Source organism: Mycteria americana, chromosome 3, assembly GCF_035582795.1.
Source record: "Mycteria americana isolate JAX WOST 10 ecotype Jacksonville Zoo and Gardens chromosome 3, USCA_MyAme_1.0, whole genome shotgun sequence".
Taxonomy (NCBI): Eukaryota; Metazoa; Chordata; class Aves; order Ciconiiformes; family Ciconiidae; genus Mycteria; species Mycteria americana.
Genome location: NC_134367.1, coordinates 122640249 through 122666819, shown reverse-complemented (window position 1 = coordinate 122666819; position 26571 = coordinate 122640249). Strand labels below are relative to the sequence as shown.

The window sequence follows — 26571 nt, the reverse complement described above, 5'->3', positions numbered from 1 at the left end:
TTTCTTCTCAAATCACCGTGGGACGCATCCTGCCTCCAAATAAACAGGCCAGATTTGGTGGAGCACCCTGCCACCAACCCCATGGGACACCACGCTGCCGCGGTGACTGCCTCGGGGTGGCAGCGAGCCCAGTGGTGGCTCGTACTCGTGGCGCAGAAGGGACGGCTGACGGCTTTCCATCGAGGTAGGACCCGCAAGCTCCTGGCCCTGCTCCTCCCTTGGCCCCAACGCTCCCCTAGCCCCATCTCCGCGCAGGGCTCATGGCTGGTGGCTGCTCAATGGGTCTTTCTAGAAGAAAGCTAGGCAGGAAACACTTCTCCCGTCTTGCAAAATTTTCCCTGTTCCCCAGCAGGATGGAGCTAAAGCCTGCTTGTATTTATTTAGCTAGTTCTGAATGAAAAACAAGGGAGGGACTCGCTGGAGAGGAGTGAAGAGCCAGCGTGCCCGGGGAAGGGCTCCCTGGAGATGCTCCTCCCTGCTTTGCCCATCTCCAGTGCCCTCCCACATCACCGGTGAGCTGCTGTTGGCCTTTCTGGTACGCTCTCCTCCTCCTCCTCCTCTCCCATCCACAAATCCTACTCAGTCCTCGAAAAAGCTCAGCCGACATGGAAAGTTTCCGGTGAAAATCCAGGTCTGGCATCTGGGTGTCTCCCCGCCGATGCCAGGGAGCCGGAGCAGAGGCCGTGCTGCAGGTCTCGGCTGCGCCGGGGAGGGCTCGCAGCAACCTCATTCCCTGACACCGCAATTCCCTCGGGGTGCAAAGCAGATGTAAACTTGCCCTCAGCCGCCAGATGATGTAAGGGGAAATCTTTACATGGCAAAGCGCCAGCGGAGCTGACCTCCCGTCTCTTCCCTGCTCCCAAATCCCAGTGCAGCTGTACTCCGCTGATCTCCGTGTGCCACAATTAGCCTTTAAGGAATATGGCAAGGATTCACCTTGTAGAGCAGCGCTAAGGCTGCTCTAACTCACGCCCGGGACAGCACTGGACCCAACACAACGCTGCAGTTGGGTACACGACACACTACCAGCCAAAATCTTGCCTCCCACAAAAATGCTCTCCCTGCCCAAGGACTGATGCTGTGTAGTTGCTTTTCCACTGCAGATTCGGAGAGCGATTCATCTCAGCGCCATACAGTGCAGTGTCTTTGCTGGGATAAGAGATGTATGCACTTCAACGTGCAGACCATGCTACAAACCCCAGGACCTCCCAAACGCTCGTGGCAGAGGGTGCGCAGGCTCCCTGCAAGCTTTGAGAGCAGCCCAGACCGCGATGCGCATCTCCCAGCTCGGCGTTTCCTCCCAGCTCTGAGCGGGGTCTGAACCTCAACTTTCCATCTGAACCTTCAGGAGAGCACGTCTGGACTCTGTAACTCAGGTCCTAGCCTGGTGCATGCCACCAGTGCAACCCAGCGGCTTGTCTTCAGCAGATCACTTCAAACCAGCTACCCGAGTCCCTCTTGATGGCAAGGATTATGCTAGGAATGGGTGAGAACCGATAGCAAACTACTCGCTACTTCTTTGAAAACACTCCTCCCTCTTCCAGCAATTTCCTTGTCCTCTGTTGATTCGGCAGAACTTCTTATTTAAGGCAATGCAGTTTGTGAGAGGTGCCTGCATGATCTCTGAGCTTTCTCCTGACACACAAGTGGTCTAAACACAAGGGTTCCTCCTTTGAGGTCCAAGGCTTTTTCCATACATCAAGTTAGGAGCCTTGTCCAGCCAGCTTTTTCCCTGTTCACTCCTACCTATAACGCATACAACATGGGAGCTGGAAGCCGTGCCCGGTCCTCCAGCTCAAGCGAAACCGGAGAGGCTACTCCCACATCTAGCGCTGGTTTAAGTGTGCTCTTGCTCACTGAAGGATGCGAGAAACGCTCTGTCCACACTCCTGGACGGATCTCCTTACCCTCCTCATCTCCAGAAGGCCACTGAAAGGAGTATGGAGTAACTCCGTACCCTGACACCCCACACCAGCTCCTCCAGCCTGCGGGACAAGGAGAAGCCAACCCAGGGTGGCCAAACCAAAAGCCCTGACAAGTGCCTTTGGGGGAAAAAAATCGCCGAAGGAGCCCCCAAAGAGAAAACATCATGAACCCCTGTATAGGACCTGTGATTTGTACATGAAATAGGCTTTGACATCGCTCTGGTCTATACCCCGAGACACTGGCTTGCAGCAGAGGAGGGAAGCTGGGATTCCTGTAGTTGCACCCTCCCCACCACTACCGAGCCAACAACCACGAGCACGTTGGTGTATTTCATGTGATGTGGGCACCTGCAAAACTGGTTTGAAATTTTTTTTCTTCCTTTTCTCCCCCCCCCCCCCCCGCCCCGAAACCACAAAAGATACAATTCTGAGTCACAGCCAACCTGAAAAACAACCCCACACTTTTGGACAAACTCCCCCCCAAGACATCCTACTTCAAAACATTGTTTTCTAACCACTACTAATAACCTACTTTGTAATCTACTTTATCTAAACATAATTTCCCATTAAGTGAAGTAATTAATTTTGCTTATAATCCTACTCCTGACGGCGTTTTATTCAGGGCAGGAGAAAAGACATCCTCAGAAAACAACGCAAACAAAACACACACGGGGAGGTCAGAGGAATGTCAAAGATAAAAAGAATTTGTGAGACCATGGGACACAGAAAGCTTAGGGATCAGCTCCCAGATGGTATAAAGCACCTTTATAAACCAGGTGAGAAGTCGGACATCTCTGGGATAAATCTGAATTAACAAAGACCTATTGCTATTGCGCTTTATCGTTAGCCAAAAAAGCCACAAGGACTACAATGCCTGGGCAGGGGGAAAAAAAAAATAACCCGTGAAACTGTTACATGACCTAGATTTCGTTGAAGAACCGTGGAAGTAATATTTTTTCAGCAGCATCTGCTGCCGTTTCTTTTCTTTTTTAAAAGTAAAATAAAAGGCAGAAGCCTCGTTAGCGCTAACGCTGGTATAGCCAGCCATACATCATTTACGCCAAAATCATTTCAGGGCAGGCAGGGCAAAACGCACGCCCTCGAAAGCACGTCCTCGCCCTGCGCCTCTGGCTGTGTTTCATTTTTGAGAAGAGAAAATTGGTTTAGCCAAGAAGGAGGCAACATTTGCCCCATTTTTAATATTTCAGGCTGACTTTTTAACCACGCAGTTTGTTTTATGCAGGTGCAGCCCGGAGCTAGCGCCTGATGTAAGTGCGAGAGAGGGTCTCTGAGGGCACCTTTCTCCGTGTGTTGGTGTTTCAGTTCGCAGCGGTTAATCGCTCGACACCAATCTCAGCAACTGTTGACACAAAATAGGTGGAGATCAGGTCTGTGCAAGCACAAAATACCAGAAAGTCAAACTATATGTAAACACGCTTCAGATAGCTATGACAAGAATAGACCAAAACCGGACTTGCAAAGCAGTGACAAACCATTACTCTCCCCTTCTCTCTCTTTTTTAATATATGGAGGGTATATATATATATTTTTTTTTTAAATATATTGAGGGTATTTTTTCTGACAGAGGCATCTCTCGCACTAAAGAGAAACCAAGCCCTGAGGACTGTATTTACAGAAGATGCCGCAGAGCCCTCCCCTTGCTTGCAACGCAGCATTTCCACAATACAATACTGTCCTGGATGGGGTTTTCTAAAGCCAAACTCTTGTTTTGAGACAATGCACACCTGAACCTCAGCCTTTTTAAATAAAAAGTAGCAAACAAAGCCTTCTGACCCCTACCCTCATCCTGCAGAGCAAACCTAGGGCAGGAGCGGAGAAAAGAGCGAGCGGCGACTGTTTGCACGGTGCCGTTTCCATCTTATTTCCCTGACACCTGACAGAGCATTCGTTACAGAATATTAATGCACCAACTAAAAAAAAAGTTTGTCAGCTACAAAACCACCCCAGAAGAGGATGGAAGGCCCAAGGGAAAACAGGATTTTATCTGGCTGCATATTAACTTCTCAAGTGCCGAGTGCCTTTCGTTAGTCAGGCTATTGGCAGGTAAACCCCATTTGCACCATACGATGCTCTGCGGTGGGAACCGACCTTTCTCCCTCTCAAAAAAGCATCTGTGTGAACAAAATAACACCAGTTTTTTTAATTGCTCAATGCTCAGCACACCACTAATTAGTCTGTTAGTTCGTGCAAAATGATTCTACATTTGCTCTTGAAATAAATGGTGTTTCTTCTGCTGGGTTTGCCCAACCTGAATCCAGGGGATGTCAGAGCAACGGTTAGGGGAAACATCCTCCCCTGGCGCTCCTGGATGTTGTGACCCCTGTTTTGGGGCATTTTGGGGCATGCGGAGACTGCCAGGGTCTATCAGCTCTCCAGGGTTAACACCCTTCCTCTGCTCCACCTGAAATCCCGGAGCCCAAGGGGAGCATCTTCCCCAAAAACCTCTTTATCCACCTCCTCCGAGCATCTGCCCCCTTTGGAAAAACACTCGTGTTTCATGCCAGAACCGCTCCTTAAACCCGCGCGCTGAAACCAAACCCCACACGTTTAAACCACCACGCTGTATTTTTAAATGGCTTTACTGCACTAAAAAAAAACCCAGCCTAAAATCCGGTGATATGACGGTACCTGATGGCTCTAAATTCACAACTCTTCCCCCTGCAAGCTATTTGCTCAGCTTTTCTAATAATACCTTGGCTGCCTGGCAGCTCTCCAGGGCTGTCTAAGGCAATATGCAAGCTAAACATTTTTTCGTCTGATTTCAATATTTTCTTATGAGTAACTATACAGGATTTTACCTAGTGAGTATTCCTGATTGCTGTAATTTAAGAACAGAGAAATAGACTACAGATGTAATATTATTATTACAATTGGCATTCAAGGTGAAAGGCATAACAATTAGCTAAGACTTAGTGAAAACATAAATGTAAAAATCTGCTTGAAAAGCCCGGCACATGGTACGTTTAGAACAGCTAATTTACTGCACATATTCCGAATTGCTCAAACGGTATAACAATTCACCCAGCAAGATCCTTTTTTTAATGGTTTTCTTGGGGGGCTGTGTTTATTGGGGGGGGGGGGGGGGGGGGGGCATGATTTTCACGTCACAAACACCTACTGTCTTATTTTATTCTGGAATAACAAACAGTATGTATTCATTAAACCTGCAACATATATTCTTTCTTACTTGTGCTTTTCCTGCTTTCACATGTATTCCCATTAACAAAACAGTGTTTAAATAACATCTGTATACGCATTCTTGAATCACATAAAGAAGAAAAGTAAATAGTTTCCAAAATCTGACGGTTAAGCTTGTATTGCTGAAGTTGAGAGGATAATTTGTGAATGTTTTAACATTTACAAGTAAATAAGTACTTGTATTTACTGTATCTGATTACTGAGAAAAGTATTTGTTATGTTCTTACACAGATTCAAATTGCATCTTGACCTTTTCTCGTTTAATCTGTTTACTGCAACAAAAGCAGTAATAGATACATCTGAAAACAAGCCGATATTTTACTCGCCTAGGACTAAAAATCCACGCATGCGACGTGCTCTGCAAAGTGGCAAACCGAATAGCTTGCCTATTTATTGTAGCCTGCGATTTGGTAGGCAGCGGGGGGGGAAAATCCACCCCTGCGTACAGGACCAGCACCTGCTTTTGCTATGCTCCCTCCCTGCCGGCCTCCTCCTCCCCCACTTACACCCTAAAAATAGTGCTGAAGTGGGACTGAAGTGGTGCGCTGGTCATGTGCTGGCCTTTTGCTCAGGGTATCACCCTCAGCGAAGGAACTGAGCGAAGCTGATGTCTACGCTCAATGCCCAGCCCCATGAAGGAGCCTTTCCATCCCCTCCAAGGGGCTGACAAGGGGTTCAACACATGGGAAACACCGGACAACATTATCACTTGGATTTGGGGGTGTTTGGGGTGTGCTTTCGATGCATGGAAGCCCAGGCATGCTGGGATAAAAAAAATCACAGCAGGTAAACAGGGGCCTGGGAGTCTTTTCCAAAAGATGGCGGGGTGGAGAGCCATGCAGCCGCCCCTCCTTCCCCTGTACCTCTGCGGAGGGGCGGGCAGGGGCTTTCTGCATCTGCCCCATCTGCATCTGTCCCCATCTGCATCTGTCCCCATCTGCATCTCTTCCCATCTGCCCCATCAGCATCCCCCCATCTGCCCTATCTGCATCCCTCCATCTGCCCCATCGCATCTGTCCCCCTCTGCATCCTCCCCATCCGCCCCATCAGCATCCCCCCATCTGCATCCCTCCATCTGCATCTCCCATCTGCCCCACCAGCATCTTCCCCCATGCCCCCCATCCACACCTCCCAATCTGTATCCTCCCCACCTGCCCCATCTGCATCCCCCCATCTGCTCCATCCGTAACCCCGCCACCTGCAAGCCACGCCGGGCATGACCGGCAAGCAGATGGGAAGGACACCCCTCGCAGTGGTGCTCCCCATTCATCGCTGGGTGCTCGGGAGCAATCCCCCAGGAGAAGTGCAAAATCCTCCCGTCCCTGCCATGCCACCCTGCCTGCCCTTGCCAGGGCAAAGCACTTCGTCCCCTGCCCTATGCGACTACCGCAGCAAAGCCCTACCACTATGCTTACCCACGAGCAAAGAAATGGAGGCAGGAGAAAATTTCCTGCCGGAGTGAAGTTGTGATGGAGCTAAAAGAGTAATAAAGCATTTCTGGGTGTCTACGCCCTGAGCTGGCTGTGCTACATGCGCTAAGGTGGTCTGGTCTTCCTATCACAAACCCATCTCAGATTTTTCAAACTCATCTTCAGGCTGGTCTTAGAGCCTCTTTAAAATTTCTTCCTTATGAAGTTTCAGCAAAAATAACTTCAGCAGTTTCCAAGAATGAGATTAGGGAAATTTACATTATTTGATCATTTTTTCCAGTGTGTTTGGTTGGGGTTTGGTGGTTTTTTTTTTTTTTTTGCAAGCCTAGGAAATTATACACAAAATTGACATTTAAAGAAGCCAAGGTCATAAAATCAAGAACTCAAGAGTTAGGAAACCGTATTACTAGAGCTGCTTGCACCCTATTCTTTAATCTACTTTATACGCAAACAGTTCAGTTACCAGCTCACGGTACAATTTTTGATAGGGCCCAATGCCTCAGCCACCCCAATGATGATTATGTTTGTTATAAGAACAAGCCAGGGCACTATAATGTAGAAAAATTGACTTCTACAGGAAATAAACTTTGTCAAAGTTGAACGAATAAGGCAGCAAATGGCAAGAAAAGCAAAGCAGTCCTGGCTGAAGCAGCTGAACGCTGCACTGGAGAAGAGGATTCAGCTCTGCTGCTGCCTTGGACTGCTTGGGAGCTACCGAGTAAATCATCAAACCCAAACTTTCCACCACCAGTTCCTGATTTCTCGCATCTGTCCTCCATACCCAACACTGGCGGTTGGCAACGTAAGATGCCGAGGCACTCAAAACTTGGAGTTTCCACTGAAACTTGGAGTTTCGGTAGTCATTGGACCTTCAATGTGGACAACGTGCTGTCATTTTGAGTCACGTCACAGTCCCAGACCAACCCAAAACCGGTGGCTGTGCTGGACCTGGACCTCCCTGAGCCTCATTTCTTCACCTGTGAACCGGGACAACACTACTCTCTCTCTTTGCAGGGGAACTGTAAAAATATCATGCAGACCCACAACCTTGTATGCATATATAGGCAAGTGGAGGTCAGGGGAGGACTTGGGTATTACAGCAGTAAGCACCATAGGAAAGCCCAGCAGTCATTATTAATTCCATCTTCGAGCACGGTTTGAATACAGCTCAACAAACGAAGCACCGAAGAATGAGGGTAAGATAAAATATTGACTAGCTGCTCCATCATTGTCTGGTCTGTGCCCTAGATAGCACAAGGGTAGTTTGGAAAAAGCAGAATGAAAACACCTAAAAAAAGGCTGGAGCTTTAAGAATCTGAATTTTTAAGATCATTTTAATGCAGGTGTACGCACCTCTATGTAGAGAGTCACATATAGACATGCACATATAGAGAGATTATATAGGGACATTATTCTACAAATATACAGACATTTCTCTGTGTGTACCTAAGACTTTCCTGAAACATAAACAAGCATCTGACACCTAGTGCAGCCCCTGATGAGAATTGCTCTCTCTTCTCCATAGAGTACGGCCAGTAATTATTTACCATTAGTTCTTATCGGGAAGAGATTCAGCTGGGATGTAGTAAACAAGAAAACTGTATAGATTGTTCAATATAGCCTGGCTGGCTCTCAACTGAGGTAAGAAGTGATTGGATCACACCTCCTGGATATTTCAATCGCAGTTTTTATCACCGGGGAAAAGCACCTTATTAACCTGTACTTGCTCAGGTCCCTTCCACGTCCATATATGCAACGCTGTCAAGATCATACGAGTGCCCCTTCTAGTTCACGTTACCATGCTTCGAACCCTAAACTGCTGCGGGGTTAACCGACTAACACGTCGGAGACCTGAAGGGTTCATTTAGACTAACGACATCTTGAACTCTGCTACCTTCCTACCTGCCATACATTTTTTTTTTTGCAAAAGGGTAAAGGGAGCCTTTACCACGACAGAAACATCTGACTGTGGCAAAAAGATGGTCCTAAAAGGCAATGCTGGTGATTTGCAAGCAAAATCGCCGTGTGTGAAAAAGAACAGGGAAAAATCCTCCGCCTGGATTATTTCACGAATTTAGAAAAACAAAACAACCCAAGGAAAAAGGCCAAGTTAAAACTGTGGTATTTTTAAAGACATGTGCCCTACCACTGATATGTTTTCTGGCACGTCTCACATCATCACCCCATTCCTGTGACTCCTCCACCATCAATAGGAGTTGTGTGCATCAACCCAGGGAGCCTGAACACCGGGCAGACCGTATGTGAAAAGCACCATTTTTTTCGTTACGGCAGAGAACTGAAGTATGCAACTAGCACATACTGTAAAGGCATTCAAAATACGACAAAAAAATTGTTCAAATGCTTTCAATCTGCAGAAAACAAATGCTCTCTTCACTGACTGCTCTGTGGCAAACTTCTAATTCCATCCAGAAAATCCAGCATTCCCAGTCTGGGCTAACGACCATGCTACCAGACATGAGTTTATGTTTTTCATGCACATTTCATGTATTCCCACATGCTGTGTTGCTGCCAATAATTTATGACTGATCTGCACCCAGCCTGCCCTTCAGCATTTTATTTAATCTCTGCAACAGTGATTTACAATGACTCATCATTAATACAAAAATGTACATGTGTGTTAACAAGTTTGGAAGAATCTAAGGAGGAAGGCAAAATTTTTTGCAAGTCGTGGCTGAATGACTTATGAGCCCGCTGAAGACAGGCAAAGCTAACCAGAAACGATACGTTAGCTCTTCCCTGCAGCAAACAATTTAGGCAAGGAGAGCTTCTTCTCCCGCATACCGCCTTAGCGGAAAAGGGGTTCAGCAAAAGGTTGGGAGAGGGTTGCCCCATACCCCCAGGATTTGGGAGGAGACGGTCACCCCACGGCTGGATGTCTCCTGAGGATGCACGCTGTGTGTGCAACCTGCACGCTCAGCCACGGCCTCGCAGCCTCCTCGTTCCTTAGCATCCGTTACAAAAAGCAGGGGCTGAATGACCGTATTTTGGCATTTCTGCCCACCACGTATGGATACCTGTTATTTAAAAAAGCCCCAACCGGCTCTATAGTGTTAAATCTTCATGGGGCTGGGAAAGGGAATTGTCTCAATAATTTATACAATTGTAACACCACAGCAGAATTACCAAACTAGCTCAAGCAGAGGAAGCTTGCCCTACATCCGCAAGACTTCAGTTATAATGTATTTTGACCTACTTTTATTTTTTTTTTCCTTGCACATAAGGAACTTATAAAAACACATCTGACACAAAGCCAAAGTAAAAACTCCTCAAATCTGAGGCGAGATGGGTACTGAAAAACACCCTGGAAAGTCACTCGGGAGAAATTCCACCAGCTTTAGTTCAAAGCATCCCATGTTCATCATCTCGAAAAACGTCTTTGATGGCCCATCCTGAACTGACATAGTTGCCCATGCCGACTCCTGCGCTCCTGGACCCCTCCGAAGCAGCCCACACTCGCTCCACCCATCGTTAAATAAGACCCCTGACGAACATACACAGCTTCTCAACTGGCCAAAGCGCCTATCGTTAAACTGAAGGGCAACCATATAAATTAGGCTATCGCCTGGATAAAGGTTGGAGGACGTAAAGCTGAAGAAAACACTAATTTTTTTCTGGCTGAGCCAAAACACTGTGGGTTACGTTTCCTTATAATGCAGATTTTCTATTCAGTGCCTTTTATTCCTCCGTTTTAAAGTAAGTACCTTGGAAGCATACTTCACATACACTAAGTATTTGGTATTTTCCTTTATTCAGTGTCTTAAAGGGCTTCAAAAAATTGATCTCCCAGGGCTGCTGTGGGGTCACAGAAATTGATAACCCTTACAAGCTATGCTTATGTGAGCCTGCCTGCGTCTCCCAGATAGTGCACTTTGTAAATTAATCCTCCAAAGGCAAATATATTGTAAGTAGCTTGTTATCTCTAAAGTACTAAATTGAAGAATACATGGGATTATATTGACAGAAATTACATTTTCTGTAATGGGGTTTAATATATCTGAAATCTCTCCCATAGGCTCCTACTCTCTCTAAGAGAGGAGGGTTTGTTAATGTAGGTGCAATGGACATCAAGACCAAATTTATTCACTAAAATGGATTAGGCCATGTAATCAGAGCTTCAGTAATATTAATCTCTGACACTTATTGAACGGAAAAAAAAAACTTTTGTCTGCAAACTAGCATTCCTCCCTCCCTTTTCCCCAGCAGGCTCGCCATTTGCCTTGGCCATTTTCTGGGTATTACTTCAAAGAGGATAAAGTTTCCCATCATAAACACTAATCTAAAAATATTAGGACAATTAATTAGATACACTTAGTTTTACAAGGTATTAGATTGCAATACACTTCAAATATGACACTTGTTCTGGGATAGTGGGAGAAACCTGCATTTCGATGCAGTAACAAAGGGTAATAAATCAAACTTTTTTTTTAAGGGTTTGCTGTTGTGTTTTTATACTTGAATCACGAGTAATTTTCACTGGTTGCCTTCACCACGTCCCGGACAGTTAGCAACCCAAAATCCACTGCAGAAACAGCACAGCTCCCGATTTCCTTCAAACAAATTGCTACTACAACAGATCAGGGGCTCCAGCAACCCTTAGCTGGAATAAATAAATACAATTGCTCCACACCGTACTGCAGCAGCAAAGAGCCAGACTGTCGTCAAAGTGTATTCAAGCTTTCAAAAACTGGACTTTTAAAACAAATCAGTAAAGAGGTAGAAGGATGTCAGTCAAAAAAGAAAAACCCCACTAACAACACTGAAAAAAGCACGACAGCATCCCAAAATAACAATACGCTCTGCAGAAATGGGGCCAATTGTCCCTTTTTTTCACCCCACATCTCAGCCTCTTCCAAGACCAAAGTTCTCGAAATGGATGAGGCTTCCTATGGAAGAAGACACATCCTCAGCCAGGAGGAGGACTGGTAGCCAAATGCAAATACACTGAAATCTGCCCAAGCGATGGGAAAATAAATACGGCTTGTTTTCTGTGGTAGCAACCTCCTTGTTCCCATAAGTGGAACCACTCACCTGGCTATATGCCTTTTGCATCAATAAACTGCTGGGGGGGGAGCAGGCAAGGGCAAGGTGTGTCTTCAAAAATGCAAAGCATTAGCCGGAGGGTGCCAGCGGCCGAATAGAAACACTAAGGAAAATTACTTACCAATTGTTCACTTGAAGTATAGTGAGCCCTGTGTCTTGTGCCAACTGCTTTTTCTGTTCTTCTGAAGGGTAAGGGTGCTATAAGACACCAAAATAAATATATACATTTAAAACAATGCTTTTTTTGCCTACTTTTAATTTTAAAATAATAAATAAATAAATAAACCAGAAGCGTGACATCTATTATTGAAAGGTGAAAATGCTGAGGTGTGTCACTCTTTTATAATTATTAATGGGCTACTACATCACTTAATTAATGGCAGTAAAAGACAAGCCAATTATAAAGATTAGTGAAGTGGAGAAATAACTGCTTAGGATACTGGCAGTACCTTGATACTCAAGAAGGATATTTGTTGCATTAGCCGAAAGTTTTTGCACTTGTCTCCAGTGACCGATTAGAGTCAAATAACCTTTTTTTTTTTTTTCTGTATTTCACAGAACAACAAAGAATGTGATAAAGCACTTCTCTGGAAAACTAAAACACGCTGATGTTTTCTGAGATAGCGAAGACAAATCTTGCCAGTGCCCCAAAATAATTTGCAAATAAGATCAGCATCCTGAACATAAACAAACGCCTGGGTTTTGAATGCAGGCCAATGCAAGGTCAACGATCAGCACATTTTTGCCTGACATTAACATAGCTGTGCTGCACTAATGCTAAGAGACAGAAAATAAATACTGGTTTAATTGAAGATAATGTTAAAATTCAATCCTAAGCTAAGTTTCTTGTGAGAACTTGATTGCTTTCTCAGAAAATTCGCTTCTGCATGAATACAGATTGCTTAATAAATCAATAGCAAAAACCACATCCAAGTTTAAAATTCAGAAATATCATTTCTGTGCTTTCCCTCCATGTAAAAATGTCACTGTCCCAAAAGGGAATGGCCAAATATTGCAAACGTAACAATCCCCGGGAAAAACCCCGTTTTGAGGATCCGGCTCAGCTCCTAACCTGGACACCCAAGTCTCGGCACACATCGGATTCAGACCTGGTCTGCTACAAGGTACTTAATAACATTTCAATAAAGATAATTTGACATAGCTGGTTAGACCTATCCCAACATCCCATTTAGCAGTTCGTTGTCACAAAGTATTTGCTGTTATACACACATCCCTTTTTTTTCCCCGAAACATTCCCATATTCTTTGGATGTATTCTTTGGCGTAATATTGCACGAGATGTAAACCGAAACCTTGTAAACCATAAGAATTTAAAACCTCGTAAAATTCCGCAATCTTATTGGTATCGTAACTATTTAGCAGATTTTATATATTCTTGTAAACAGCATAATCTGACATCTAATGGCTATGTTACATGCCTGCGTCACCTCACTTTACCAAACAGGAATTTTTGTTGTAACTCCGACAACTTCCCTTTGCCCAACGTGCCCATTTCAAAGCCCACTGCCGTGGCCATCGGCTCCAAAAGATACAGTACTTTTCACCCCAAAATGGTGGGGAATTTCCCATTCTTTTAAAAATACTGTTTTCTTGCCAGTAAGCCCACAGATAACCTGCACACCTGTAAACCACCCCCTGTGTTTTCTGCATGTACGTGAAACAGCTCCAGAATTGCACAGTGGAAGACATAAGGAAAGGGATCTTACTTCTTTTTAACGGGTGATTTGCATTTTACACATGCAAAAATATAGCATGAATTTTACAGTCCGCCTTATATACACATTCATCCACAACAAGCAGTCGTACTTGACTTACGTCCATCTATCTGAACATAACATTTTGCTTTTCTTCAAAAAAACCCCTACAGAGATGATTTGTAACATTTCATCTTTATAGCTTACTTCCCATTTCATTACTTTGCTATAAAGCGAGGACAAAATTATTCTTTTTTTTCTTATTTCGCTTTGCCACCTTACATGTGATCTAATTTTAAGTAATTGAACAAACTGTGTCTAATTTCATGCAGCAAGCAATAATTACCAGACAGCCTCTAGCTATTGGAATTGAGAACTCTGTCTCCATTAAGCAATTTTCAATTGTTCTGGACTTTTTTCCAAATAGACAAGACTGGATAAAATTAGCCATCAGAATAATACACTCACTGTAAAAATAATTGCTTTAGAAGTCCCAGCCCCCAAATTCCTCAAATTGCGGTACGTTTAAAGTCATCTGATTTTTTTTTTCCATATCCTAGCACAGCATAAACTTTTAATTTCATGATAAATCTATAATTGCCATAATCACATGACAGCCTGGGACTTCACGTAGCTAATCCCTCTTAACTAAAGGTTCACAATGCGGCAGGCTTTTTAACTATGGTTCGGTGTGGTTTAAAATAATCTTAAACGCTGGGCATCCTTATTATATAAGCTTTCTGCGGATTGTATGAGTTGTTCCTTTGTAGGCTAAAAAAAATAAAAAAATAAAAATTACTTGACAAAGAATCAGCATGCCACAGGCTAGGTTGCTATAAAAACAGTCAAAGCCTTGTTGCATTCCCACCCACAGGGCTAGGAAGGCCTGCGCTACAGGCAAAGGCAGACATCACATTGCAACAGAGAGAAAGGGGGAAACCCTGCGAACTGCCATTTTATGAAGAAATAGGAAATTCGGTCGAAACTGTTGCTGTTGGTCTTCATTTCACCCATGCAAGAACGACAGGTGCCTTCCAAAAGCTTTCTAATGGTTGTTTAAAGGGATAAAGACACATGTACAGAGATATGTGTATATGTATTCGCATATGTATGTATATTATACTTGCGTGTATAAAACATACATAAATATAGATAAAAAAATATATATATATCTTAGTCAAATGGTTTAGTTTTAGGCAGTCCTGCAAGAAGCAGGGAATTGGACTTGATGATCCTTATGGGTCCCTTCCAACTTGAGATATTTTATGATTCTATGAAATACATAAATATAGAGATATGTAAATATATATGGAAGTGTGTGTCCAAACCCACTGCACTGACTCCAGTTGGCAAGTCCACCTATCACTCTGGATCACTTCGGAATATCAAAGCAAATTGTACCACTGTTCAATAAACAGTGACTTGAGACCTTTACTTTGATGTGTACATTAGCTCCTACCATTATCTCTTAAAAGCTTAATTATTTGCAAACAATTGATCAAGATGGGAATTGGAGAAAAGAGATGCCGGACCACCGGGAGAGCTGCAATGCATTAGGAGAGCAAACAGAATTACCCTTAGGTCTTATAATCAGAATTAACGATTGGGACCGTACGTGGGGCAGCGTGAGAAGCTGTAACGCTCTTGCTGGAGTGTTTTCCATTTGATCTGCATTAACACCTCGAGTGAAAGCCATAAAATGGTGATTACAGATGGGAAGGCTGACCCTCCTTCCCAGAATCAGCCCAGCTTGTGTATACTGGAAGACTGCAGACAGACTTTCTTGCCAAGGCCAGAGGAAAAGGGCAAATCCAAGGGGAAAAAAAAAGTAGGAAGCAGACAGGTTAAAAAAAAAAAAAAAAGGCATCTGAAAGAATAAGGCTGACAACAGATAAGGACTCTGAATCCGGCTCTGGTATTTTCTGATCATGCCTGCTGCTGCTACAGCACTACAGAGCAGCATCCACCGAACGGTACGAGACCTAGTGCTTTTCCCTTCCCATAAATCTAGTGCTGAAATGCGGATTGTTTGGCACCATTAATGTGTTTTTGAGGCTCTGTGGTATTACTTTTAATAATGACTTAGTACAGAAAGTGATTGCTTAATAACACCATCAAAGTCTGCATGCAAATGAAAATTATCCCTGGGGGATTTGCCCAGGGTAATATGAACAGTTAAGGAACATTTGAAAAGGTAAAAATAACTATGCAAAATATGAGTCAGAGCAGTCGTTTTAGCAGTAACAAAGAAATCAAAGTGACAGAGAGAAAAATGTAACTTTCCATCATATTCTCTCGTCACTGTTTTATGAATGGTATTTAGAGAGCAGCAGTCTTAATAAAAGCCCCTTTTTAATGCAGCTGAGACAATTTTTAGCAAAACAAACAATGACTTTTTTTTTTTTTTACCACCTTTGACTAGAGCCGATGGGTAAAGTCTCCAGTAGATACAGATGGAAAGCATCCAAGTTTCTCTCTTAATGATACCCCTTGTCCAAATGTATTCCTTTCCTCAAATTTTCCACCCCAGGCTGCAAATGCTGGATGCCAGGACAGAGATAGACTTTATCTTATCTGTAACCCGGTATCAATAACACTCCCTCCCTCTCTGCCTTGCCCGCCATAGCAGCGCATCGTGACGGTCACAGAAAAATATGAAAATAATCCTGCCCAGAGCTTACTGCTGCGATAACGGGAGGCAAAACCGCCCCTTCTCACCCCCCAAATTACTGATTCCTCATGGCACCGAACCGCCCCAACACCAGCACTGCCAGCCAGCCCTACCACAGCAGAGAGGCAGAAGCAATCCCCAAGCAAAAGGCTGAACGTTACGGTATAAGGACGTCGCGGCAACCGTCCAGCGTTGCCCTTATCGCGGCAGCGCCGTCGCTTGGCCGACCACACCGGGAGAAGCATTTCGGAAGTCCTTTTATCCCCTTCCTCCAGCCCTCTGCCTGCTCCAGAGCTCAGCGTAACGCACCAAGGCGAGATGACCTTGAGCTAAACTCTGGTAGGTGACGGAGAGAAACTACCCCCCCAAAATGTACGCTCTCAGGACCATCTATTAACTGTTTTCTAACCTCAAAATAAAAAGAAAAAAACTGCCCACACGAGGATTTTCTTGTTTCTGAAGAGCAACCCAGCCTACGCCTAACTCAGTAACCAGAATAAAGCCCGAGGTTCAGCCTTCCAGTGACAAACTGCACGTCGGTTTTATGCCGAGCTCTGAATCCCTGCTTTACCCAAACTTGTTCAGGGTTAGCTAAGGCAGCAGCGCAGCGGTTTGGGTCTCTCCCCTTCCCCTACCTCCTCCTGGTTTGCGTTTGAACTGTTTACATTAGTGATCAAGTTGATCTACCATAAATTATTATTTTTTTTAATATCCATAATGCTTTCCTATTGTCTCTCAGCTTTATGAATTAGTTTTACTGTTGCAGTGAATGCTTTTTTGTCTCCTGACTGCACATTATCAAAGGGACACTTTGTGCCTGCCATTTGCATTACAAAAGCAGTGCATGGTGTAGTCTAAGAACAGAGCTTGAATTTATAGCAGTCGAGTCCTGGATCCTCACACATGCCGGCCTCCGAAAGAATAACGGGGGTTCCTGCATTCGCAAAGAAGCCAAAAAATGGCTGGATCACTATCCATAAAGCCACGAGATTTCAACCTGCTTTCTTCATCGGCGCATTTAGAGGGAGTGATAAGGAGAACGCGTTGAGCCCCCTTGCCTATTTTGCAGGCTGTGTGAATGGGTTTACCGACCATCCCTGCGACCCGCTTTATATTCAGGCGAGGCTGTAAAAAATTTGCCAAGTTGAGGTGAGCTGCTAGGAAGGGGCGGAATCAACTCGGAAGCTGCAAACTCAATCCTGTTTATCCCATGGGACCGGCTTGCACGTTGGAGGAAATACTAAACACCGTGAAGGAAGTTGTTTTATTAGAAATGCATCTACGAGGCTGGGAGGAGAAAAGCCTGTGCAAAGTTTGCACGGTCTTTTCCTTGGCCGAGAGCAGTGAGTCAGCCTGATAATGCTGTTGAAGTGCGAGCTGGCTTTGGCATTTAAAACTCCTCGTTGCTTTTTCAGTGCAGCGAAGAAACGCAGTCCATATGACACGGTCACACTGCAGATAAAGCCAGCCTTTTCCTCTTTCAAAAGAAAATATTTCCTCAACTTATTATAATAGTTTAATACCCCCCCAGTAAGAGCTTTTTCATGGCATTACCGTTAATAAATCCTGGTGCTGCCAGAGTTATTGAACTGCAAACTACGAATGCAGTATCAACAGGCGCGCTTGGTCTTGTAAAGTTAAAAATGCATCAAAATATGCAAGGTGACAAGATGCTGCATCCCTGTACTGCTACAGCAAGGCCATACGCTGCCACTCGACTTCTGGCATCACCCAAATCCTGTGAGATGGGGCTCTGAGACGCTGCCCATCGCCGCCCTTACAAAAGGTTTTGCAGGTTGCTTTGGCAACCCTGCCAAAAAATAAAAGGTGAGGAAAGGAGGCAGAATCGGACTCTCCTAAGGCAAACACAGGGCGTAAAGTACAGAGCCAATATCTCAGATGTTTTAACATCTGAACGTGTGCTCACAGCGCAACCTGACTAAACAGGGGTTGGGTTGGTTTTGCAGGCAGGGGGGTGGAAGAGACGTTTTATCTGCAGGGGCTTACGAGGGGGGAAAGGGGTACTGCCAACAGCGGTACTTTTTAATGAAGGAGTTATGCCGGGGAAAAAAAATGCTCTGTGCTTCTCTTTTTTTTCCCATTTGCCCTTTTGTAAATAATTTTCTTGCAAGAGTTGTCTGTGAACAAGTTTTGGCACTCGCTAACATAAATATCCTTTCCAAGGCTGATGGAGAGACATGGTATGGCTTGGGATGCGCTGCCAATACTTCTCTGGTGGCCCCATCAAATTATTCATAATGCAAGCACTCATTAAGGAAAAAAAGTTCAGATCATCCCTTGCGCAGGATATTACAGAAGTCAGAAAATGGAAAAACCTTTTAACTCATCTAATCCATTCCCTGGCTGCTACAATATTATTCCTTCCATACCATATATTATTACCCACTGCCTTTTCCAGTTGAGCTTTAGCTAGTCCAAGCAATGGTGCTTCTGCTATTTCCTTTTGGAGACACTCTGATAGACCTCACTGTTTGGAGCTTACTCTGGCTCCCACCAGCTTTCAGTTTAAGTCGAGTCTATGCAGACACTCCCACACCATACCTGCGTAATTGAGCAGAGCTTTTCCCATGTTAAACATTCCTTTAGTGCCTGTATGTATGTGCGTGCAGAAATGCACACACAGCACTTGCACACGTGTTAACTTCTCTTAATACACTTGAGAAGTGATTTTTTGCTCTGGCGTCAAGATTATTTGTGCTAATGTGACATGGGCGATGCGCTTTTCCCATCCTCTGCCCTGTTTCTCTCTTCCCCCGCCCCAGCACAGCCTAAAAATAACCAAGGACAGGGTAATTAAAAGAAAAATTGCATCTGAAAGATCAGCAAAACTCTCTTCATCGCAGCACACAGCCAGAAACAATGAAGTACGACATCCAAGTGACACTGAAGGAAGTAAGGAAATGCATCATCTGCCTTCCAACCGCGTTACAGCTAAAATTCACATCCCTGAAACCCGGCTTTTCAGTTAAGCCGGCACCTTTATCAGGCAGCCATGGAAAGGCAGGAAGGTGAACCCCAGCCTGTCCTAGGTGAGCAGCTTTTGGGAGGAGGAGAAAATATCCCTGTCCCCGGCACGCTGAAAAGAAATGCCGACTACCTGATAACTCTGTAAAAGCGCTGCTGTTGTTTTTAGAGCTGGCCTAAGACAGATTAGCTCAGGTAAATATCTGCTAACCAGAAGCCTTTTCTCAGCAATAAGTCACTGTCCTTATCTACCTCAAGTGACTTTCTAAACAGGTGGGCTCGGAAATAACTCTGCAATCGCGGGGAAACGCCAGCACCAGCGGTTGTAATCCCACAGAGCTAAGCCAAAAGCTTTTATTTGTGCTTTCTGCTCTCTTTCTCAGGCTGCCTTCAGTATGTCAGGAGCTCCCTCTGTAAGCAGAGGATAAAAACGCTCCCCTACGCCTACGTCCCCTACCCTACCCGCCGGAGGGTAGGGCGAGGAGGGCTGCTGTATTCAGCAAGGTCCCTAATATAGACAGCAGGCTTTAGGACGGAGCAGGAGCTTTAGGCAGGTTTCCTGGGGTGACAGCGCCCTTGGGAGCAGCCACCAAGCAATTTGGGAAGCCTCCTGCCATAAGCTCGGCCACCGTTTCTCGTGGAGGGACCAAGCAGTCGTGCAAAGAGAGTTCAAGGCAACCACTGCGTCGAGGTGCCAATCTTCCAATGCCAAGACGAGGGGTGGTTTATATTTGAACATCTTCTATTTAAAAAAAAAAAAAAATCCCAAACAAAAAACAAACCACCACCGAGGAAGGAAATGAAAAGATAAAGCTGCTATTTTGCAACGCTGCTTTTTTGGCATGGAAAGTCCTTGAACAGATGCCCCGTCCACCATTAAATATTCACAACGTATCCTTGTAAAAGAATAAAGCCCACTCAACTTATAAGCAAAACCACAATGTGTTCTTCAGGAAAAAAAAGATGCATTTAAAGATCCAGGAGGAAAAAAAAAAAAAAAGGAGGAGGGAAAAGAAAAAAAACCACCAAGCCAGCGAAACACCGCCATTCTCCGAAGAAGCGGAGACTCTTGGAAGTAGCGCGCATTCTCTGGCGTTAATTTTCCCACTTAAATTACAGTGATGCTGTAGCCTCATCTCATTAGAGATCATTGTCCCCAGTAGACAGTTGTGTTTATGGGGGATTCTTGCTGTTCCACACCTGCTGCTCAGGTTGCTACGTGATAAAGCCTGCATACAAACAGCAGTCTTGAGGTTGCTGGACTGCAACTGATGAGCCCAGGCTAATTCAGGGGTGATTATGTAGTTTACTGGACCACTAAACCTCTTTAAGCTTGTAATTACTGCCTATTTGAGTAAAGAACATTCAAAAGCAATTCACTGCATCATGCCTGCCACAGCTGGAAGCAGGCTGCCAGCAGTCTGCAGGGACATTAAAATCTACAGGGACGGGGATTCGAGCACAGCTCGTAGGCACTGACGGCGGCGGCGGCAGCCAAGTGTGTTCACATTCCAGCTCACCTTTTCTGACCAGGCGTACTATTAAAGGTGCAATGAAAACTATAGAAAAGCAATAAAGATGACAAATAACGGGCCGTAATTGAAAGAACTGCATTTTAATGACTCACCCCCTCTTCCCTCTCCCCTTGTATTAGCGAAAAGAGAAAAAAAAAATTAAGCCTTTTTGTCATGACAAGGGAAGGGAAAGAAAAGGCCTTTTGCAAAAGGGGAAATGCGCTGCATCGACTTGAGTGTTTCTCTTTTGAAAGTTGGGGGCTTTCCTCATGTTTGGAAGTTTTAGAAAGAATAAGTTTATTTGTAAAGTGAATGCAGAGTAAGTCTTATTACGTATTTGGCAGCAATGACGATGCAGAGGCATCTTAATCACTGAATCTTGATTAAATCCTCCTCACCGAGTCTTCACGAAACCCTCCAAGAGTATCTCCAGACCTGGAACGCGCACAAAGCCCCCTCTCCCCGCCACATCGCTCGCAAGCACCGGGAAATGCCCCAAACCACCACTCTGCAAAACAACTCCGCTCCGCGCAGCAACACAGAGTCAGGCACAGGTCCCTACTATCAAGATGAGGTGGTGGGTTTTTTTAAATAATAATAAATGAACACCCCTCTGATTCTATTTGCCTTTTGAGTTTTGAACCACTCGAGTCCCCCTTTTCAAGCCTGCCCCTGCAGCTCTCAATGAGCAGGAAGTTATTAAAAAAGGCGCCTTGTTTTTTTGCATAATTAGCAGCCTTTGGGAGCGGGGTCTGGGGGAAGAAGAGCAGATCAAATGGGACCTGTGACACAGGCAGAAAGGTTGGTAATGGGGATTTTTACAAGTGAGTAAACTAAGGTCCGGAGAGGATCGCTCCGGAGAGGATCGCTCCGGCAGAGCTGGAGAACAGTGCCGCCAAAAGGGAGGGAAGTTGCCAACGTGGCCACCGAGCCCCGCCGCCGCGTTGGCTTCACCGGGAGCTCCGCCGAGGCGGCAGCGCCTGCCTGCGTGGCTCCGGCTGAAGAGCTGGGTCCTCGGAGCCCACCCTTCCTCCAGCCGCTCCACCCCGCCGTCCCCCTGCTCCTACGCTGCCATGTGCGAGGTCCGCGTCGATGGGCCTAACCAGCCGCCCTATTAACTGACTGCAAGAAACGTACTTTAAAGCCTCGAAGGACATTTGGAGATCCAGACTTCACCAGCGTGGTTTCCCTGTCCCGCCAGCAACTGCTGCAGCTGCCTGGGACAATGGGGTGTGGGAAAAAGCAAAAATAAACACGGAAAATAAAATAAACCATTGCTATCGATATAATTAACCCTGGACTGAAGGTAAATTTAAGAGATGGGGCCTCTTTCTCTCCTCATCTAATAAATTGCCTTGTTTTAAAAGCACGGAAATCTCGTCTGTAGTATTAATCTCACCATGTATCTAGAGGGGGAAAGGAAAAAAAAAAACAGCCCAGCTTTTAAAGGAGAATGTAAAAGCATTCAGGAAGTTTATTCTTAAAAAGCATGTAAATTCCCAGCCACAACAATCCTCCAACTAACCCCATCCGAGCTCCAAAGAGCCAGGGGCTTCTACGTTATCCAGCCATCACTTATTAATATTCATTAGGCAGGTCTACTTGCATTTTCATAAGCTGCGAAGGTGGCAAAAGAAACAATCAGAATTCTTTAACACACAGGCATTATCAATTCAACATCTGCCAAACAGGAGCACATACAGATCTGAGGTTGAAATTCAAATGCAATTTACCTGGGCTAGAGCTGGGCTTCCCTTCCCAACACCCAGCAAGCTATCGCAGGCGCTCTCGTTTTATCCATCCCAGCTTTTACATCCCCGTAAGTTCACTCTCCATTATTTTTACCTTTAAAACGAGAGTCCCTCATAAATTACCTCCTTCGTTCCTTAGCTCTAACGAGTTCCCTTCTGCTAAAATAGCCCGAGTTCAGTAAGATCGCATATATGAATAATACAGCCAAGTTTTAACTCGGTAAACTTGACTAAGCAATTCTGCTTTCTGACTAGAGAATTCATTTATCTACACCCATTTAGCGTGTGAAATCCCTTTGACTGGCTTCAGGGTGCAGACCTGCGCAGAAATACAGACTTTCTGACCAGCCTGGGCTAAAATTTAACTCCGAGAGAGGAATTAAGAAGTCTCCAAAAGAAAACAACTGCTCTAATTAATTATTTACTCTACTTAGCAAAGAAACCCGGCTGATAATGCTAATGAATTTAAGAATAAAGCAGACGTGCATTCCCAGGATGATATTTATATGCGCAAGGACGTGCACCAAAAAAAGTGCGATCTAGATCTCCTGAGAGCTGGAAAAAAGCACATCCCAATTCTCCCCCAAATCTCCAGATTTAACCCTAAATAACACGCATTTGCCCACAAGTTCACTATATATTGATTCCTGTCCTTATAAAAACCTCATTAAAAAGGCTTGGACAGTCTCCAGGATGTGACTTCCCTTTTGGCAACCCGCTTGGACCGAGAAGGCTCCCCCATAAAAAATAACCTTTTCCCTCTCCGAAGTCGATGCAGCTCTCCACCAATTTTGCCTGGCTTTCAGAAACCTTTAAAGACCAAACCCTATCCTCCCTCACAGAGGGTCAGCGGGACCAAACTTTGCATTTCAGTGGGAATATTCATGGAGCAAGGCACTTCCCAGGGCTCGGCGTTGGCCGATGCTGGGGGGACAAGCCCTGAAACGGCAAACCTGTCTGTGCCCGGGTACCTTCAGATATGGTGATTAGCTGCAGCGAACTCGGCCAAAGCCTGGAGTGCCTAAAGGACACGTCCTATCTTTGTAACGCGAGACCTTGGTAGGTGTCTTCTACAGGATGATGGATGGACAGGGGTTTTTGGAAGGGGCTCTTCCAAAAACCCAAAGAAAGTCAGCTACAAGAATCACAGAATCACAGAATCGTATAGGTTGGAAAAGACCTTTAAGATCATCGAGTCCAACCATAAACCTAACACTGCCAAAAACCACCACTACACCATGTCTCTAAGTACCTCATCCAAACGTCCTTTAAATACCTCCAGGGATGGCGACTCAACCACTTCCCTGGGTAGTCTGTTCCAATGCTTGATAACCCTCTCGGTGAAGAAAAATTTCCTAATATCCAGTCTAAACCTCCCCTGGCGCAACTTGAGGCCATTTCCTCTTGTCCTAGAAGCCAGTGCCCACCCCATCCCCAGCCTGAGCAACCCCTCCGTCCTCTCCTCCTTCGACGTCTGAACATATCAAGCACCGTACGTGTGCGGATGCCTCCACAGATACTACCATAAAAGAGACAATCAACGTATTCGGAAGCAAAAGCGTTGAGATTACATGTTGCGTTCAGCGCATTTATGATGTAACGGCCATTAATAATTCGCAAGGATAATAACATATAATCAATTAATTTTTTTCAATACCAAGCTCAAAATCCTCCTCTCTGCTTCCCCCTCCTTTCTGAACAAAACTCCGTATTTCTTTTAGAAAGACCTAAATGAAAATAGCTAAAGACCAAAAAAAAGTCACCACTAACAAGTTACAAAGTAAGAAAGAGCAACCAGGCACATTTGATCTTGTTCTATACACGAACCTTTCTAAGATGACTGCTCCAATTAAAAAAAAAAGTCGAATTTATCGTTTTGATGATACAAAATGATGAACTTGACCATTATATGCATATATTTTGTTTAATGGCTTCATTTATTTTAATAACAAAGAGAAACTAGATCTTTACAGATGAAAGCTTTATTTCATGGCTTCGGTGCAACTGGGATTTTTAAAAACTGTGATGTTAACCAAAATGTGATAATGGATGTTCTCAAGGGCCCTATTTTATAGCATTTTATGCGGAGCCAAACTATATACGAGACATTACAAACACGATGTTTAGCCCTATTTTAAGAAAGTAGAACTGACTCCAGTGTCAGAGGCCCCTGTAATTGTTTTCCGTCTGCTGCTCGTTCCTCTGAACAGTTACTTGTGCAGCAAAGTCTGGCTGTAGAAATGCTGTGACAAAGGCATTAGCTCTCCGAAGACTTGTTATAAAATGATATTGAAAGGCATCATTTGGGGAATTTTGGCTGGGAGGGGACAAGAGCGATCGCAGCGTAACTACTTTATCTATAGCAGGCTGTCTTGAAGGGTCTGTTGACATGCAGAAGAAGAGACACACAAAAAAGATGCTAAAAAAATAAAAGATGCTAAAAAAAAAAAGATGCTAATGCTACTACCGTTTTTATGTCAGTTAATTCCTAAGACAGAGATAATCAGAAACACCTCATCAAACTTGATCATGCTCTCAATCCTTCCGAAGAACTTCTCATCTACTCCACTTTCTTTTATTTTTACGTTAGTAGATTGAAAACAGTTGTTTCAGACAACAGTGGCACTCATGCGTACGCAGCATTAAGGATGCTCTTGTTTAACACGTTTTACAGGCGTATATACATCTTTATGCAGGCAGAGGTGTGCGCGCACGTATGAGGATAGACGTACTTTTGCAAACTACGCCTTCTGCCCCCAAAAGCAGGGACCCGACCACTGTTTTAGGGAAGGTAGCCCAAAATGGTAGCTCACGATTAATGGCTGTATCATCCCTGGCTCGGCGGCGGCGAGGCCCCGGGCCTGATCTGCCAAACATCCCCTTCGTCCGCAGCCGATCAGCAGATGTAACCACATAGGCCCTGTCAGCTTGACATATCATTCCTACGACAACGTCAACGAGTATTAATGTTCAATTATCTGTCCTAGAAATAACCCTTGCCTTTACGCATTGTGTAACTGGGCGCGTGGCACTGCGGTAATCCAAACGACAAGGGCAGAGATGCCCGCGCTCACCCGCTCGCTGTGAGTTGGCTTCCCAACATTGTGATGACATTGCCTCGCGGTAGCGCGTGGACGCCTTCCCCCTCCTTCCTCTCCCTACTTGTGGGGGCTGGTTTTTTTTGGAAGGCATGTTGCAAGGACCCCAAAGACCTTTCTCCTCCTCTTCACATGTTGCGTGTCACCCATCAGTACGCCGAGGTATGCTCAGAAAAGTCGTATTTTGATTTCATGTCCATGGAGAACCATGAGAAGTTTGCTTGTTTGCTTTTACGGAGGGCCGTAAGCTGCCCATTACCTGGCAGCCTCTTTTTATGTCCTGCGCGCAGGTATATCTATATCTATATCTATATCTATATCTATATCTATATCTATATCTATATCTATATATAGATATAGATAAAATACCATCAAACGCAAATGTCACGAGTGGCTTCTCCCAGTGTTGCGTCAAGATCAATTTAACCCTCAACTGCAGGGCTGGAGCAATTTGTCCAAATGAAACATTACAGCTTCCCTTTGTTAAAGCAAGTTAAAAATAAGACCCCCAGTAGAGAGATGATTTGAAGAACAAACACGAGTTCATTCCTGGTATCTTTTACTACTGTTCAAATATTAAAATTATTGATCAGGCCAAATTCAAATAGGGCTCTCGGAGCAAAAAGCTTACCAAGTATTTCTTCTTTTAAAATCAGTGTTACGGTCAAATTACCGCTCATTCGAATAGGCTGCGATGGAGTTCGCATGATTTTTTTTTTTTTGTTACTATGGCACAGCTTCCTTGAACTAACATTCAAAGGTTATCGGCTGTAAGTTATGCTTGCTAAGTCTTCTTATACAACTCACAATCGGAGGGAGGGAGTGGGAGGAAGCGGTGTGATAACCAGTGCCAGCTTTGAGATAAAGCCCTCCACCTAATCTCTGTTTATTTAGACAACCATCTAACCGCAGCACCGGGTGTAAAAACAAGCCAGGTGTACGGTTAAGGGAATTTCTCCTGCCTTATCGTGACTGCATTATATTTTGGGGCAAAGGGAAGCAGAGTCTTTTTTCTTTTTTCCAAGATAACTTTGAAAAGTTAAATAATCCCAAAGTTTGAGGTTTCGATGTTTGGATTTGCTCGGCTGGGTGGGCTTTTTTGCTTTGTTTTGTTGGGAGGGGAGGTGGTGGTAACAAAGCACATTCTATTCTGTGCTTTTGTATTTCTGGAGGTTTTGGAGAAAAAGGTTTGCCGTATCACAC

At 44.7% G+C, this 26571-nt stretch overlaps 1 protein-coding gene across 5 annotated transcripts in view; it reads right to left on the bottom strand.

Moving 5' to 3' along the window:
• The window catches only part of MEIS1 (Meis homeobox 1), a 110377-nt gene that overhangs the window by 11912 nt on the left and 71894 nt on the right, over window positions 1-26571 (bottom strand). For all 5 annotated transcript variants that reach the window (XM_075496858.1, XM_075496855.1, XM_075496859.1 and 2 more), the window contains one exon: window positions 11757-11833. In XM_075496858.1, the coding sequence (XP_075352973.1) occupies window positions 11757-11833 (77 nt within the window). The remainder of the gene's footprint in view (window positions 1-11756; window positions 11834-26571) is intronic.